Raw genomic sequence first — 14,797 nt, forward strand, 5'->3', positions numbered from 1 at the left:
TTATTATATGAAATAAGTATATGATTAAACATTAATTCAATAACTGTGTTATTATTTTTTGCATTATCAAAATTCATTATAAAAATAGGATTATTAATTTTATATTCATAAAAATATTTGTTAGTGCCTAACAAATTATAAGATCACTATGCAAATATTCTAAATTTTTGTACAATTGTCAATCAGAATTAATGTAATGGGCAATTGCACATAGGTACCCTATGTCTTGATTTACAACTGTTCATAAATCTGAAGTAATTGAAATTATACCATTAAAATTACTAAGTTCTTTAATAACTTTTAATTTCATTAATTCATCATTTCTAACCATGTTTGACTTAAGAGTTGATCTAGGAATTATTTTAAATATAGACTGAATATTATTTTATGTCATCTATTATAAAATTTTATCTTCAACATAAGAAAAATGTTTGTTTGAAGGAACAACATACTTGCTCATGTAGTCTCGCAGTTTCATTTGATCATACGTGAAAGTGGACATTTTTTTCCATATGTCCAAAATCACTTAGACCGCCTACTACAATGATGCTAGGACCAACAAATTGCGATTGAGTGAATGCAATTTGTTTTTGTTTTTTACAATTAGTAATATATCGACGAAGATACCCTGTACCACCTAAACTTGTATATGTTACACATGAACCACAATGTTTGCACATTATTAGACAAATTTATTTTCCTTTGATTATTTCTGTTATTTGATCAAAGTGATCTCACACCATAAATTTTTGCTTTGTGTTTGTCTCTGTCGAACATGTGGTTATCTCACTTTCACCTGTTTCACATTGATCATCAATAATATCATTAACGCCAATATAATAATATTCAAATGGATTGAAATCATGAGACCCAGAATCCATTTGTAAAATATTTTTTTATAAATTAAGTTATAACAAAAAATTATAATTGATTGACAAAATTGAAATAAAAATGAAATTGTAAACACAGAAAATTATTGTTTACGAATTCAGAGAGTTTTAAAATGAGACTTGAATCACTTGATAAGAGAATATGAGATTAAAAATAATGAAAGATTGAGAGAGATTGAAAATAATGAAAGATTGAGAGAGATTGAGAATATGAGTGTAAGTGTATATGAAATTTATAAAAGAGAGAGGGGGTTGTTTATATAAGAAATACAAAATGTTTGATAGAGTTTTAGAATGAGACATGATTTACCTGTGACTAGAGAATATGAGATTGAAAATAATGAAAGATTGAAAGAGATCGAAAATAAAAGTGTAAGTGTATATGAAATTTAGAAAAGAGAGAGGGGTTTGTTTATATAAGAAATACATACACACACTCACACATATATATATACACACACAGAGTTACTGGTTCTTGCAGAAGCCAGAGAAAGAGAAGTTTTAAAATTTTAAATTTTTTTTATTAAAGCATAATATGTAGGTTAGATCGACCAACCCATAAGTTTAATATTTAAGTCAAGGCTCGATTCTGTAGACTTATGGGTTTAACACGGTTTATTACAGTGACAGACTATGCTCTTTTGGACCATATCATTTTAGCGTGATCGTGACCTGACTCATTTGTCATATCTGAAGATACATATAAAACATATCAATAAAACTATGTATACCCACATTGGGTACACAAATGTGTACATATTTATATGTGTCATCATATGATTGAATAATTTCGAATTAAGAATAAAACAATAACCAATCATATGATGACACATATGAGTGTGTATACATTTGTGCACCTAAAGTGGGTACACATAATATTACTCAAAACATATATACTCAAATAGATATGTGTTTAATAGAAATTGTCCTTTTATTAATGATAAAATAAAAACCTTGATAGATTGTTTATCTAACGATTACATAAATAGCCATGATAGATTGTCTCTGTAGCACCAACACATGCACGTACTGACTTTATTTGAATAAGCTCAAGAAAAAGAACTTAATATAGAAGTTGGTATGGATAAACGGCCGAAACTTATTTTAGTTCTTCACATCGTCCTCAAACTCCGCATCTGGAGCCTCCTTAGCGTGTGCGCAGCACCTATGGCACTCATTTGAATAGCGGTATCCACGGCAGCATCCGTTGTCGCAATATCCTCTTCTTGGTGGGTAACCCCTGTACCCTCCACGCCCTCCATGATTGTACCCTCCTCCTGGGTATCCTCCATACTTGCCCTCCTCTACGCCATTTCTTTCATCTGCAATTTGTAAAAAATTAAGGATACGGTTAGCCAGATGAACACCAATAGATATACATACATATGAAAAACATTCTATTTTGTGCATGAAACATATATACTTGAAAAGGTTGAAGCTAGCTATTTTAATTAATTAATTGCAATTCTCACTTGTATGATCAGCTTCAACTTCAGAGGACAGTATAAGAACGAGTGCAAAGAGAAGACAGAAAAAAAGAAACAAAGTCTTTGATGAAGCCATAATCTGCTCTTGAGAAGTAATAGATTTTATCTCTGATTTTAGATGCTTCAACTGTGAGGAGAACATTGCATCTTTACGCTTTTTATAGATGGCGTACCGGTCTATTTTAGGGAGAGATTGTGTACTGTTTAAGATCTAGCATTGATTGTCGCCCATGATATAATCACATGCAGCTTGTCATCAATCTTCCCCTATTTTATGTATTATATTTTGCGTTGAGTCCCGACGCAGTCAATGAATTTTGGAAACTATGTCGACAAATATTAACTATGACATTTCCATCAGCGTCATACATGACGCTTCTGTATTGAGGTGTATATTTATATGTATATATCTTCCTCTCTCTTATATGATTAAGCCTGCTTCAAATAATCGAGTTCACAGGGATTTTGCTTTCATTTTTTTTCGGTGATGTTCTTACACTTCGTTTTCAAACATACTGTAAAAAGCACCGAGTCTCCACAATAGATTATAATGTTAAATGTTGCATTGCAGAAAGCAGTAAAATAATGAAAGCTTTCGAAGGATGATTATATATTCGAATGCTGGAAATTGGATAATGGTTTGCTTAATAAGAAAGATCAACATCGAAGCAACCCTGTTCGTGCAGTTAAGCAACGTAATTTCCGAAATATCAAATGAACAATTTGATCTGACCAAACAGGTTGAGATAGACAACACAATTTCCAATACGATTGAAGTTATGGGCATAGTTTCAGTGCTTTCTAATTTAAGTGCATGTATTCATTTCCAATACGATTGAAGTTATGGGCATTGTTTTCTGCAGGTAATTAAATTAGTGTCAGAAGTCTGTTCAGCCCTAAGAAGCACATATCGATCTCTTCAATTTGTAATCATTTCTCGCTTATAATTTAGTCTTCAATTGTTCTTGTTTGGTTATGTTTCAGAGATGTTTAAAATTTAAAAGGGCAAATCAATTATATGAATTGAAATAGAAGCAGAGTTTGTATTAATATTCTCTTTACATGATACTCAATTATCAATAATCGCAATATTACATTTAGACCAGTAAACCGTGGTTTTTATAGAGGGATTTTGCCCCTTACCACCGGAGCTTTCTTCATTGCTAAGATAAACTAAATTACAATTTTATCTTTACTAAAATTACAAATTACATGTTTAACACACCCTTTAATTTGTAACTTTTATATTCACATTAAACTAGAGAATCTTTTCTCTTGTAGCCCCTTTTATGAAGACATCGATCGACTAGCTAGTTGATCATTGGTGTTGATTTGCATATCATTTTCTGGAGCATACTTGGTATGAAATGATGCTTTAATTCGATGTGCATGTTTGGTTTTGCTGTGGAACGCTAGATTCTTCGTCATCACTATTGCATGTAGACATGTTATCGTAGTAGATTGTTGTTTGTCATTCTTGATTTTGCTTCATATCTGAAAGGACTCTTCTCAGCTATATACCTTCACAGGTTCATTTCATTACTGAAAAATGAACTTTGCTTCAACTAATGAAAGAGCGATTATCTTTTTCTTCTTGAAAGACAATGCGATAACCTTTGTGCCAAGGCAAAAAATGTATTCTAAAGTGCTCTTTCTTTTTTTCTTTTTTTAGCAATCTTGCCCAATCGCTGTCTGAGTATCCTACCAACATGCTTTCTTCTTCCTACTTGATGCCTAACTTCTTTGTACTGTTTATATACCTCAATATTCTCTTTGTTATTGCAAAAATGTTTTTTGCTTGGCTTATGCATGAATCTGGAAACCAAACTTACAACGTATAGTATGTCTAAGAAGATTACAAGTAACAGGTAGTGTGTATAGTTTACATGCACAAAGTTGTAATATGTGTGGGAGAACAATGAGAAGATTGTTGTCGAAATCTTTTTAAGATTATTTGGAAATGTAAAGGCTTTTTTCAGAAGATGTGCCTTCTCTTGTTTCGTCTTTTGACTAATAACATTATAAGAAGGCCAAAGGACTTATTCCCACTAAGTTTTGATGTATTCCTAGTCACACCCATAGAGTTTGAAAAATTCAAAGTCCCACCCATAAACCAATTGTCATTAAAGGTTTTTGTTAGAAAAAAGAGTACTAATAATATTAAAAAAATATAAAATTCATTATATTTTCTCCCAAAGTTTTAAAAGTTAACAACTTCAACTCTGCCTAAAGTTTTCTAACTTTCAAAAGTAACATTTGTGCCCCCTAAAAAAAATTAGGGTTTATTTTTCAGACGCTCTCCACCATCAAAGACGACACTTCAACCCATGAATCTTCGGCGATCCTTCATCTCTTCGATGCTTGTAGGAGATGCAATGAAGATGCGTCTTCGTCAACTTCATTGATTCTTCTAGAATCGATGAAGTCTTTGTTGATTTTAGATGAATCGGTAAAGTCTTCGTAAATTCTAGATGAATCAACGCATTTTCTTGCGTTGAAGAGTGAAGATCTGGTGGTTGAAGATGGTGGGTTGAAGAGTCATCGCCGGTGGCTGGAGATGGTGATTAAAGAGTATCTATAAAATAAACCCTAGGTTTTGGGAGGGGGGAGGAATGTTGCTTTTAAAAATTAAAAAACTTTAAGCAGAGGTAAAGTTGTTAGTTTTTAAAACTTTTGAAGAAAAACATAATTTTATATATTTTTTAATATTATTAATAAAACAACGATTTTATCTATACCTCTAATAAAAAATTTTAAAGACAATTGACTCATGGGTAAAATTTTTGGTTTTTCAAACCTTATGAATGTGACTTTAGGAACGTATTAAAACTTGACTGGGAATAAGTCCTTTGGCCTTATCAGAACCATGTGCTTTTAAACAATAAATGTAAGGTGTAATACTTGTTTATTGCAGATATGTTACTGACATTCTTTTCTCCCATGCCCTTGATAATGTGGAAAAACATTTAGCCACCACATTTGTTTTGCACATTTAAATTTGATCATCTCTGTACAATTTGTAGGCATTTAAATATATAAAGCAAAACACTTGATTGTGCATATTACATAAACGATGAAAATATTTATCGTTGATATTATATTTAATGATTGATAAATATTGTTATAATAATAAAAAGATTAATTGTTGTTATTATTTTCAATAATCAAAAATATTGTTTTAACAATAAAAATATTCGTTGTTATTAATATTATTAATAATGAGACTTATACCTCTAATTATTATATTAATCATAAGATTTTTTTTTTATTATTGTTAATACTTTTATCAAAGAAAGTTATAATAATAAGTAACGAAGAAATTTTTTTTTGTCATTACAAACTTTTTATCAGTGAAAATTTGTCATTTCCCGTTATTAAAGTTTTTTTGTTTTTTGTGTATTAAATCTAATTGAGTCATAGTTTTCTAGTCAAAGTAAAATATTAAAAGCTTATATAAATTAAAGACACGAGTCTTTATAATTTTATTCAATAATTCAATTCAGTTCAGTTCATAATCAATAAAATTGAGATTTAAATATTTCATTTAAAAATTGTTTTATGATTATTGTACTAAATTTTTGTTTATCATTATGTCTTGTTAAACAATATAAACAACTTTCGTCTTTGTGACAAAATCACGATCCACTATAGTACCATAGACTTTCTCAATAAATTATTCATGTTCTAAATTCATCTAAATTACAATCATATGTATAATTATCGGTAGAGTTTTTATTGACTTCAAAATACAAAGGATTTGAAACCTACGCTGCAAGAAGCTATAAATCATGTTTAATGCTATAATGCGCACAAGGATCTTCATTATCAAATAATTTTCATTGCCTTCCAACGAAATGGGGGCCTATAAGTCAGGGGCTTGGAGTAATTATAGTACACTTTCTAAATCTGAGTGTGGTAATAATACCCCATGCAATGTCAAAAAGTGGACCATTGAAAAAATTTAAGAGAGGAAAAATCGACACATGACTCGGGCAATGAAACAAGACTCAATCACAACCTTGTCGTATATTTCGTCGGTCAACTGAACCTAATTTGCCAGACAATACAACAATCAATATGTATAAATATATATGCTGCAGTAGTTGTCTTATATCCGGTAGAGTTAATACAGTAGCCTCATTGAAATACAAATACCTGATGTCGAAGCTTAGGGTGGTGATCTTCATGCTTGTAATATGCTCACTCTTTGTGGGAGATACAGAGGGAAACGATATCGGCTATGGAGCAGTTCAAAAAGGGGATGGTACTGTATGTGGCCCATCAAATCCCAAAGGATGTCAACAAAATCCTTCAAATGAATACAACCGAGGTTGCACCGACGCAAACAGGTGCCGACACCCCTAATCAGACGCATACCGCAAGGAAGCTCTACCCAAAAAAGTGATAATTCTTATCCTTTTTTGTTTAGAAAATAAAATGATTAAATATTAAAATTTATTCTTTCGTTCATTATTCTTTGATTTTAGAAATAAAATTATAAAAATTTGTTTGTAATTTTGTTTCAATGTACGCCCAAGAAACCAATCGTGCAGTGGGTTTTAGGGTATTTGATTTTATAATAATATTTATGCAATAATAAAAGTAAAAGTTTTTTTTCTTTGCATTCTTATGCTGCTTCAATTTTTATTTGTTGATTTATTTATTTTCTTATTAAATAAATTGTATGTATATGAAGTGTCTGGATGATACAGATATTCAAAAAATCATATCATCGAAGTGTCTCCAATATGCATGAAATCAATTGGGTAATGACATCGCATAATAGACGTATTGATTAATATCTCCATTGAAAATAATGAGACAATATTAAGGTTGCTGACATAAAAGTTATACCATTAGGGCATTAGTATAGGATAATAGATAAGAAATTGTTTTTCGAACGTGACCAATTGCAATGAATCACATAGACATTTGATAAGTGATTAATGATTCATTGTATCATCATATTATTGTACCATTGAACCAATAAGCCAGTTTTATCATACATTGTCTGTATGCAAAAACAGTAATAGTCAATATGAGATTCATAAACTTGGATTTTTCTAGATTTGAGGTTTCAAACGAATTTTGATAAATATAAAAAACTAAGAGCTCTAGCCAAAGATAGTCATACAGAGATTGTTCGTGATGATCCATTATAGATATATTGATTGATGATTCAATATATGATTAAGGTTAGGGTCTTGACATGCCATGAATTCGTCTTCAATTAAGATTTGACAATTGAGAGATTTTACTACATGATACATATGATAAAAAAATATGTTTGGTTTGGAGGCTATGGACCATTGCAAGATGACTGTCATGACTAATGAGTCTTCAAATTTTTTTTTGGTTCATCTGAAATCGGCTCTCGGCTAGACCATAATGAACCTAGAAGATCATACCCATAAACCTGAGAAGTTTAAAAGATATGAGAGAAAGTAATAATTATTTGGGGATGACTAACACCATCTAAATGGTAATAAAATAAAATCATGTAAAAGATCACACCTATTGCAAGATGACTAATATGGTTGATGAGTCTTTGGAATTTTTTTTGGTTCATCGAAAATCGGCTTTCGGATAGGTCATGGTGAATTTAAAAGATCATACCTATGAGCCCAAGAAATTTGAGATATGAGAGAGAAATAATTATTCGGGGATGACTAACACCTTCTAAAAGGTAATAAAGTAAAATCATGTAAAATGTAACATGGATGTATATATGACATTTTAAAAGGTTAATGTGTAATGTGATATAATATGAGTGCTTAAAACATAATATGAATAAATTGATATTACAACTAAATAATATAGATTGTTTAGAGTTGTGCTATGCAAAATTGATAATAACTTTGAGCTCATAACTATATAAACCAATTATGTATCACATTTTGTTAAAAATTTTCATTTGAATAAAAAACTCTCTCCCACTAAAAGTCTTATAAATATTTTGTCTCTCACATCTCTCTTGGTGGGTGGATTACTTTTGGAGACATTTGAATTCAATTATTCTATTTCATCAAACCAAACATTTCTGCAAAGGAGAAAGGTATTAAATCTAGACCTATTCTTGTTATTATGTTTGTTTTCATCTATACAATCATATCATGCTTGAATGAGTTCATGCATGTCATTTTCTCAACCATATTCAATCATAAACCTTCAAATGGTATTAGAGCCAGGTTGATCCATACATGTTTTTGTTTTTGAGTTCAAATCATATTTTTTAAGCTTATTAGCATGTAAATGATGTGGAACAATGCATGCATGTACTTGTTAATATCTAAAATTGTTCTTTCATCATGAATGACTTGATGCATGTCTTGTCCATAACTTATAATTTTAAGAAAACTGTTTCATTTTTTGTTCTAATGATATTAGATTGAAGAACAAATTATTATAAACATGTAGGTTAATTTTTGGTTGAAAATTTTTATAAGTGTTCAATGTTGATTGAATATGAACATGATGTGATGCATACATGTTTTTTGTGATGTATATAAATTTATTTCTCTGCTGTAAAATGATGCATGCTTACTGTTTTTAATTTTAAAAACATGATTCCATATATGTTGATATGTGGTTGATGCATGCATGTCCCTTTTGTGCTAAAAATTGAAAGAATTGATGTGATGAAATGTTGTGCATAATTTGCTTTGATGCATAAATGATTTGTAATACGTGATGTTCTTGATGATATATACATGTTTGATGTGCGCATTGAAGTTGCAATTTGGTTAAATACAAGTCATTGTAGTTAGACATTACATCCATATCTTCAAGTAGTGCATTTCTGAAAATTCTGCATATGTTTTTTGTATTTTCCGTTCAAAATTTTGGTAGTATGGATGTCTAATTCATGTGACGGATATGAAGGATGCATAATGGTTCATGAAGAATATGCACATTACATGATAATACATGGCGATTAAGTATAAAAGATGCATATAATAAAATGCATATAAAATTAGTCTCATTTAAGAGTGATGATTAAGTAAAAGACAATTGTTTATATAAATTAATGCTATATAGAATGCAATAAATTATATTATATTTTAAGGGTATATAAAATTATGTATTTACCCTTCATAATCATGAACAATTATAAGTAATTTTTACTTAATAAAGATATTATGAATATTTTACACAATATGCATCTTAATAATTATTCATAAATCCTTGAATAAATATTATTTACATTAGATTATGTAGTTTAATTTTAATAACATTGCCTAATATTTATTTATATAATGAATGAGTTCATAATCGTTCATTTATATAGATGAATGCATTTTGTGAGGGATGATTATGCAGGGGTGATATTTGAATTTTTCAATTTATTCAAGATGACATGTAATATATTCTTTTGAAAAATAGTTTGTAACAATTATTTATTTATTTATTTATGTTATACATGCTTACGTGTCTTTAATTCAAAATTTATCGATTCTACCAGATGAGAGGACAGACATCAACGGAGCCACCGAGTGGGATCCTAAGAAGAATTAATATTAAAACTGTGGTTGTAGTTTGGCTTTTTATTAAGAAGACTGCTAGTTAATTAGTAAAACTTCAACTAATAGTACTTAGTACAACTTGAACTAATTAGATGAAAAGAGCGTTCACATACTAACATTATCCTTTTAATCTTATTTTTCCAAAACGTTTTTAAGTTCTCTGATTTGTAATGTCATTTAATAAAATCTTGTTTAAGTCACAGCTATTCATGAGCTTACGTTGAGACAGTTGCCCCCACAATCAGAGCAAGAACCGACTCAAAATATAATGAAGAAAAGTCTATCCCAGCTCGGTGGTGGACCAAAGTCCAGTACTTTTCCAGTGCCTTCATGATTCAGGCATTTCATATTTACCAAGTACAAACGACTTCAACAGGGTTTCTCGTGAGTCCAATCAAAGTTCAACGTCTTGTTTATCTCATAAAATTTTAATTTTCCTGCTCATAAGGAAACTGAATTCCAAAAGTGATTCCTATAGTTTCTACTATAGTTTTTGCTGTATTTAAAGCATCAAAATTCAAATCGTAGAATTCAAATATGCTATGAATGAGTATGATTAACGATATATATTTTTCTAAACATGAATCTAATGTCTTCTTCCTAATGAGTTCAATCTAAACTCCGCTGAAATTTTTCATATTGAAACTCATCGTGTTATTATGAATGTATACGGTAGATATGCCCAACGAGGTGATGAATACCCACCAAGCCAAGTGACAAATAACCTAAAATCTTAGGCAAAAAATATCATAGAGCGGCTGATTAATTTGATAAGTATATATACTGATATTTACGTGATTCCAGCCATGGTTATCACTGTCAATAGGAACAACCCCAACTAGCCAACTACATGTAACATGTTCTTTTATGGCCACTCACATGCACCCTCTCTTTATTTCTTCCCATGATCACCCTATTTATATGGATTCCGGGACACTACTTTTATTACTTGTCTGCAATATATTGCTTTATAGTGCTCTTCACTTTGGTTTAATTTAAAGAAAATGTGCTCTAAGGCGTTCCTTCTCTTGGGTCTTTTTGCGGCTACATTACTTCTCATCTCTTCGGCGGTGGTAGCTAGAGACTTGGCTCAGACTTCTACCGAGAAGCAAAATGGTGAGCTTATTAGTTGGCCCTTTTACACATTAACACTTAGAATTGTTAAAATTTTCAAACCACGATTAAGTTTTATGGGGAACACCACCATAGTGTCCTTCGATCAGCAAAAAAAAAAAAAAAAAAAAAGTCTAATATGATGCGTTATATATTTTCATGCATATTATTCATTTCTTGGCACATTGTGACACAAGGCCTTCAAAGATTTTCCAAAATTGTGAACGGATCTACAATTGCATGTGTTACTTTCTAACATAAAATATATAGTTTTCTCAATAGAAAATTTAATTTCTTGTGTGGTGCATATATATATATATATATATATAGTTGCCTATCTTTAAAGTAAATAGGCAAATTTGATTAGCCTATTCAACCCAAACTGCATAATTAATTGTTGGCATTTCAAATCTTTTGAAAATAACATTCGTGCACTTAAATACATTTGCAGCCAAGGAATCAACAAGGACAAATGGAGTAGATAAAGCCAAGTATGGTGATAACGGAAGATACGAGCCACAATGTGTATTCCCATTGTACCCACCGCCCGTGCCACCTCCCCCGCCACCTTGTAATATTCCAATTTCCCCACCACCATGTAATATTCCAATTTCCCCACCACCATGTGGATACTGTAGAGCTCCAGCTGGTGGATTGGTCCCACCAGGTGCCGGCGGATTGGTCCCACCAGGTGCCGGTGGATTGGTCCCACCAGGTGCCGGCGGATTGGTCCCACCAGGTGCCGGTGGATTGGTCCCACCAGGTGCCGGTGGATTGGTCCCACCAGGCGCCAGCCAGGCGGTGGAGCCCCGGGAATAGGTTAATATGGGGCTTCAAGGTTATTTAAGTCTCGGAACTTGTTAATTAGAAGGCTGGGCTGTTGATTGCTACTGCGTGATTAAGACAAGCATTAAACTAAAGCACCTCATATTAATCTTGGAATTTAAATAAATAAACGATATGATTGGATGCATGTCTATTTCCTCAATTACTCCTGCTGTCTTCCCAAGTTTGAAATCTATGATGTAATAAAATTTTCTTATATGGATGAATCTATTTTAAAATTAGACTCATATTAATTGATTAATACGAAGAGAAATTTGATAATACCAATTAGTAATGGCTTGAATAATCGTTCTCATGTATCCTATTAAAATTTAGTAACCCATAAAAACTTTACCATGCTTATAAAGAATTCATTTGAATTTCTTCACTAAATTCCTTATTTCTTAATTGAACTTCCACTGTTTGTATGGTAAGAGAGAACGAGGAAAAATCAAAGAAAATGCTACATACTGATGCCACATCTTTTACCAGGTGTCACCACTGGATATAATCTGGCAAGCGAGCTGCCACTTCTTTAAATTCAGATCCGTCATGTGGATAAGTGGGTTGACTATAGGCTAGTAAACAAATACTATTGTTTAGTTCATCATTGTCTCAATGCATGGAACTATTTATTGTTGAGTTGCCATTTACCACAATTTAGTCAACACGTCTCAGCGCAAATATATCTTTGTACGTAATTTAAGCAATTCTTGCTAAAAGCAAGAGTTCTTCAGCAGCTACTCAACTTCTGGGCCGTATATGGCATCAACTCTTTAATAAATCTTGTCCCTTAACACGCTTAATGCTGGCTGCTACTGCTGCACCATAAATACTGGTTAATCTCATCCTTCTTCAAATATCTTTGAAATCTTAGCAAGTATAAATCAATATGAGATCATCTGCTATTTTTCTTTTTCTTTTTGGAGTCGTATTCCTTGTAATCCCCTCCTTCTTGGCAGCCGAGACACTCAAGGATGGAAACAAATGTCAGTATATATAGATGTTACTTTTCCGAAATTAAAAAAAAAAAAATCATCTTTTCTCTTCTCTCTTCTCTTCTTTATTGATTCCTAAATGCATTTCAGTTAGATATATAACAAGACTTTAAACGTTGAATTCATATGACTGTAACTCGTGCAGTGGATACAGACAAGGAAACGAAGGAAGTAGATGATTCCAAATACTACTGCAGAAGATATGGCTGTTGCCATTGGTACGGCCATCGATGCGAAAGGTGCTGTTCATCACCTGAGGACGCCAAGCTGATGAACTCTGATGCCATGCCTCAAAACTGTTAGTAGCGTATTATGAGATAACTTATATGCTTTAAGTTTTCCAAAATGTTGAATATTAAGACAATTTACATGCTCACGCACAAATCTTACAAACTCGTTTCGATTGTGCAGCCTACCAGGTGAATGATATGAAGAGTCCTGATGGCGAAAACGGAGGATGGTATGGTGGTGGCGGTTATGGAGGCGGCGGACATGGAGGTGGGGGACATGGAGGTGGTGGACATGGAGGATGGCATGGGGGTAGCGGTTATGGAGGTGGTGGCCATGGAGGTGGTGGACATGGAGAATGGCATGGTGCTGGCGGACATGGAAAAGGGCATGGTGGTGGCTGGTCTGGAGGCGCAGCAAGTGAAATAAAGCCATGAAAGTCGATGTCATAACACAATAATGAATAATCCATGTACTATAAAACTATAATATATGATGAAAATTTAGAATAAAACAACGTTCATAAAGCGTAAGAACCAGGCAGGGTCAAATCTTTTGAAGTTGACCATGCTGCTGGTGGTTTTTTTGTACTTTGCAAATGTTGTGTTCACTTGCAGCAATAAATTTCAGTTTATAAGCTTTTCCTAATCTCGATTTCTTTATAATTAGAATTAAAAAATCTGAATCTAGATATACACGAAGAATAACACAGCACATTGCATTCCAATTTCTATTAGGATAACTAAATACTGTGAGATTGATTTATATTTCTCATCCATAGATGTTACATGACTTGTATCCACAATTAATTAGAATATAGCATTTATTTCTGGTAAAAGTCTTGCTAAGTGGTATTCGTCAAGTTCTAAGTTTCTTGCTGTATCTGGATGTGAAGGTTTTCACTTGTAACTTTTGCTATCTAAAGGCGTCTCGTCTCTTGGATGTCTAATCCATGAGTTTAACCAAAAAAAGTTTTGACCATATATCATTTGCCCCCATTTTTAGGAGTGTAAGTGAAACTTCATAAACTCTTCACCTTTTATACACAAATGATCAACAAATGGGTGAATGTTATCTCTACTTAGAAGTATATTGTAAAAACGATGTCACGCTTTGCATTAAATGTATGCATGTGTGTGTTGAATGCCAATCATGGCGATTTTATCTACCATGATGTCTCGTGAAGCACAACTTTGAAGGATTAAATAATTTAAGGAAGTAGGGAGGGGGGGGGGGGGGGGGGGGGGCGTTTCGTTTGCGAATTAGGCTTTTAAAATGATTTATATCAGTTTAATTAATTAATGCAATTGAGGCCACTTAATGAATGTTGTGGGATTTGTGAGTTAGGAATTCTTCAGGTGATCAACGGGATACATCACATATATACTTGAGGTAGAGGTCATCTCCTGATGTTAGTCAACAGTTCGATTAGCTTATGTGGTAAGAGAATAAACTACTATCAAAGATTTTCTCATATAATTAGGGTGTATAGCCCAATAGATCATTTGGTATGTGCGCAAGACACTATAGTAGCTTTTGCCAAGACATTAGATATGTCGATTTGAGCTCGAGTCTCCGCAATTTTCATGGATGATCCATGTTAAGATACTGAGATGTCGTAATGTAACAATAGTTAGCTTACAAACAGAATGCGAGTTTTATCACCAGATAATTCAATAGCCATGAATGTCAAAAAGTCTCCACTTATTGAGTTTTATTTATATGTTTCCTTT

At 32.2% G+C, this 14,797-nt stretch overlaps 3 protein-coding genes across 3 annotated transcripts; 2 read left to right on the forward strand and 1 right to left on the reverse strand.

Annotated features, from left to right (window-relative positions):
* Positions 1 to 1,798: 1,798 nt before the first annotated feature.
* On the reverse strand, positions 1,799 to 2,502 carry LOC123197067 (CYC02 protein-like). The gene is made up of 2 exons (XM_044611250.1): positions 2,363 to 2,502; positions 1,799 to 2,212 (listed from the first exon to the last, which is right to left on the reverse strand). Exons 1-2 carry the CDS (start codon positions 2,451 to 2,453, stop codon positions 1,995 to 1,997), a joined length of 309 nt encoding a protein of 102 aa, XP_044467185.1. The 5' UTR covers positions 2,454 to 2,502; the 3' UTR covers positions 1,799 to 1,994.
* An 8,353-nt stretch (positions 2,503 to 10,855) lies between these two features.
* Positions 10,856 to 12,077, forward strand: LOC123195404 (circumsporozoite protein-like). The gene is made up of 2 exons (XM_044609086.1): positions 10,856 to 11,016; positions 11,465 to 12,077. Exons 1-2 carry the CDS (start codon positions 10,905 to 10,907, stop codon positions 11,830 to 11,832), a joined length of 480 nt encoding a protein of 159 aa, XP_044465021.1. The 5' UTR covers positions 10,856 to 10,904; the 3' UTR covers positions 11,833 to 12,077.
* An 885-nt stretch (positions 12,078 to 12,962) lies between these two features.
* On the forward strand, positions 12,963 to 13,501 carry LOC123196596 (glycine-rich RNA-binding protein 10-like). Its single transcript, XM_044610651.1, has 2 exons — positions 12,963 to 13,134; positions 13,248 to 13,501. Exons 1-2 carry the CDS (start codon positions 12,963 to 12,965, stop codon positions 13,499 to 13,501), a joined length of 426 nt encoding a protein of 141 aa, XP_044466586.1.
* The last annotated feature ends 1,296 nt before the right edge of the window (positions 13,502 to 14,797 follow it).

Source organism: Mangifera indica, chromosome 14 (genome assembly GCF_011075055.1).
Source record: "Mangifera indica cultivar Alphonso chromosome 14, CATAS_Mindica_2.1, whole genome shotgun sequence".
NCBI lineage: Eukaryota > Viridiplantae > Streptophyta > Magnoliopsida > Sapindales > Anacardiaceae > Mangifera > Mangifera indica.

Excerpts from the sequence above, each read along its gene's own strand:
- LOC123197067 (XM_044611250.1), bottom strand. The coding sequence starts at position 2,453 with ATGGCTTCATCAAAGACTTTGTTTCTTTTTTTCTGTCTTCTCTTTGCA. Across the intron at positions 2,213-2,362 it reads AGTTGAAGCTGATCATACAA|ATGAAAGAAATGGCGTAGAG; the intron begins GTGAGAATTGCA and ends TACAAATTGCAG.
- LOC123195404 (XM_044609086.1), top strand. The coding sequence starts at position 10,905 with ATGTGCTCTAAGGCGTTCCTTCTCTTGGGTCTTTTTGCGGCTACATTA. Across the intron at positions 11,017-11,464 it reads TTCTACCGAGAAGCAAAATG|CCAAGGAATCAACAAGGACA; the intron begins GTGAGCTTATTA and ends ATACATTTGCAG.
- LOC123196596 (XM_044610651.1), top strand. The coding sequence starts at position 12,963 with ATGACTGTAACTCGTGCAGTGGATACAGACAAGGAAACGAAGGAAGTA. Across the intron at positions 13,135-13,247 it reads TGATGCCATGCCTCAAAACT|CCTACCAGGTGAATGATATG; the intron begins GTTAGTAGCGTA and ends TCGATTGTGCAG.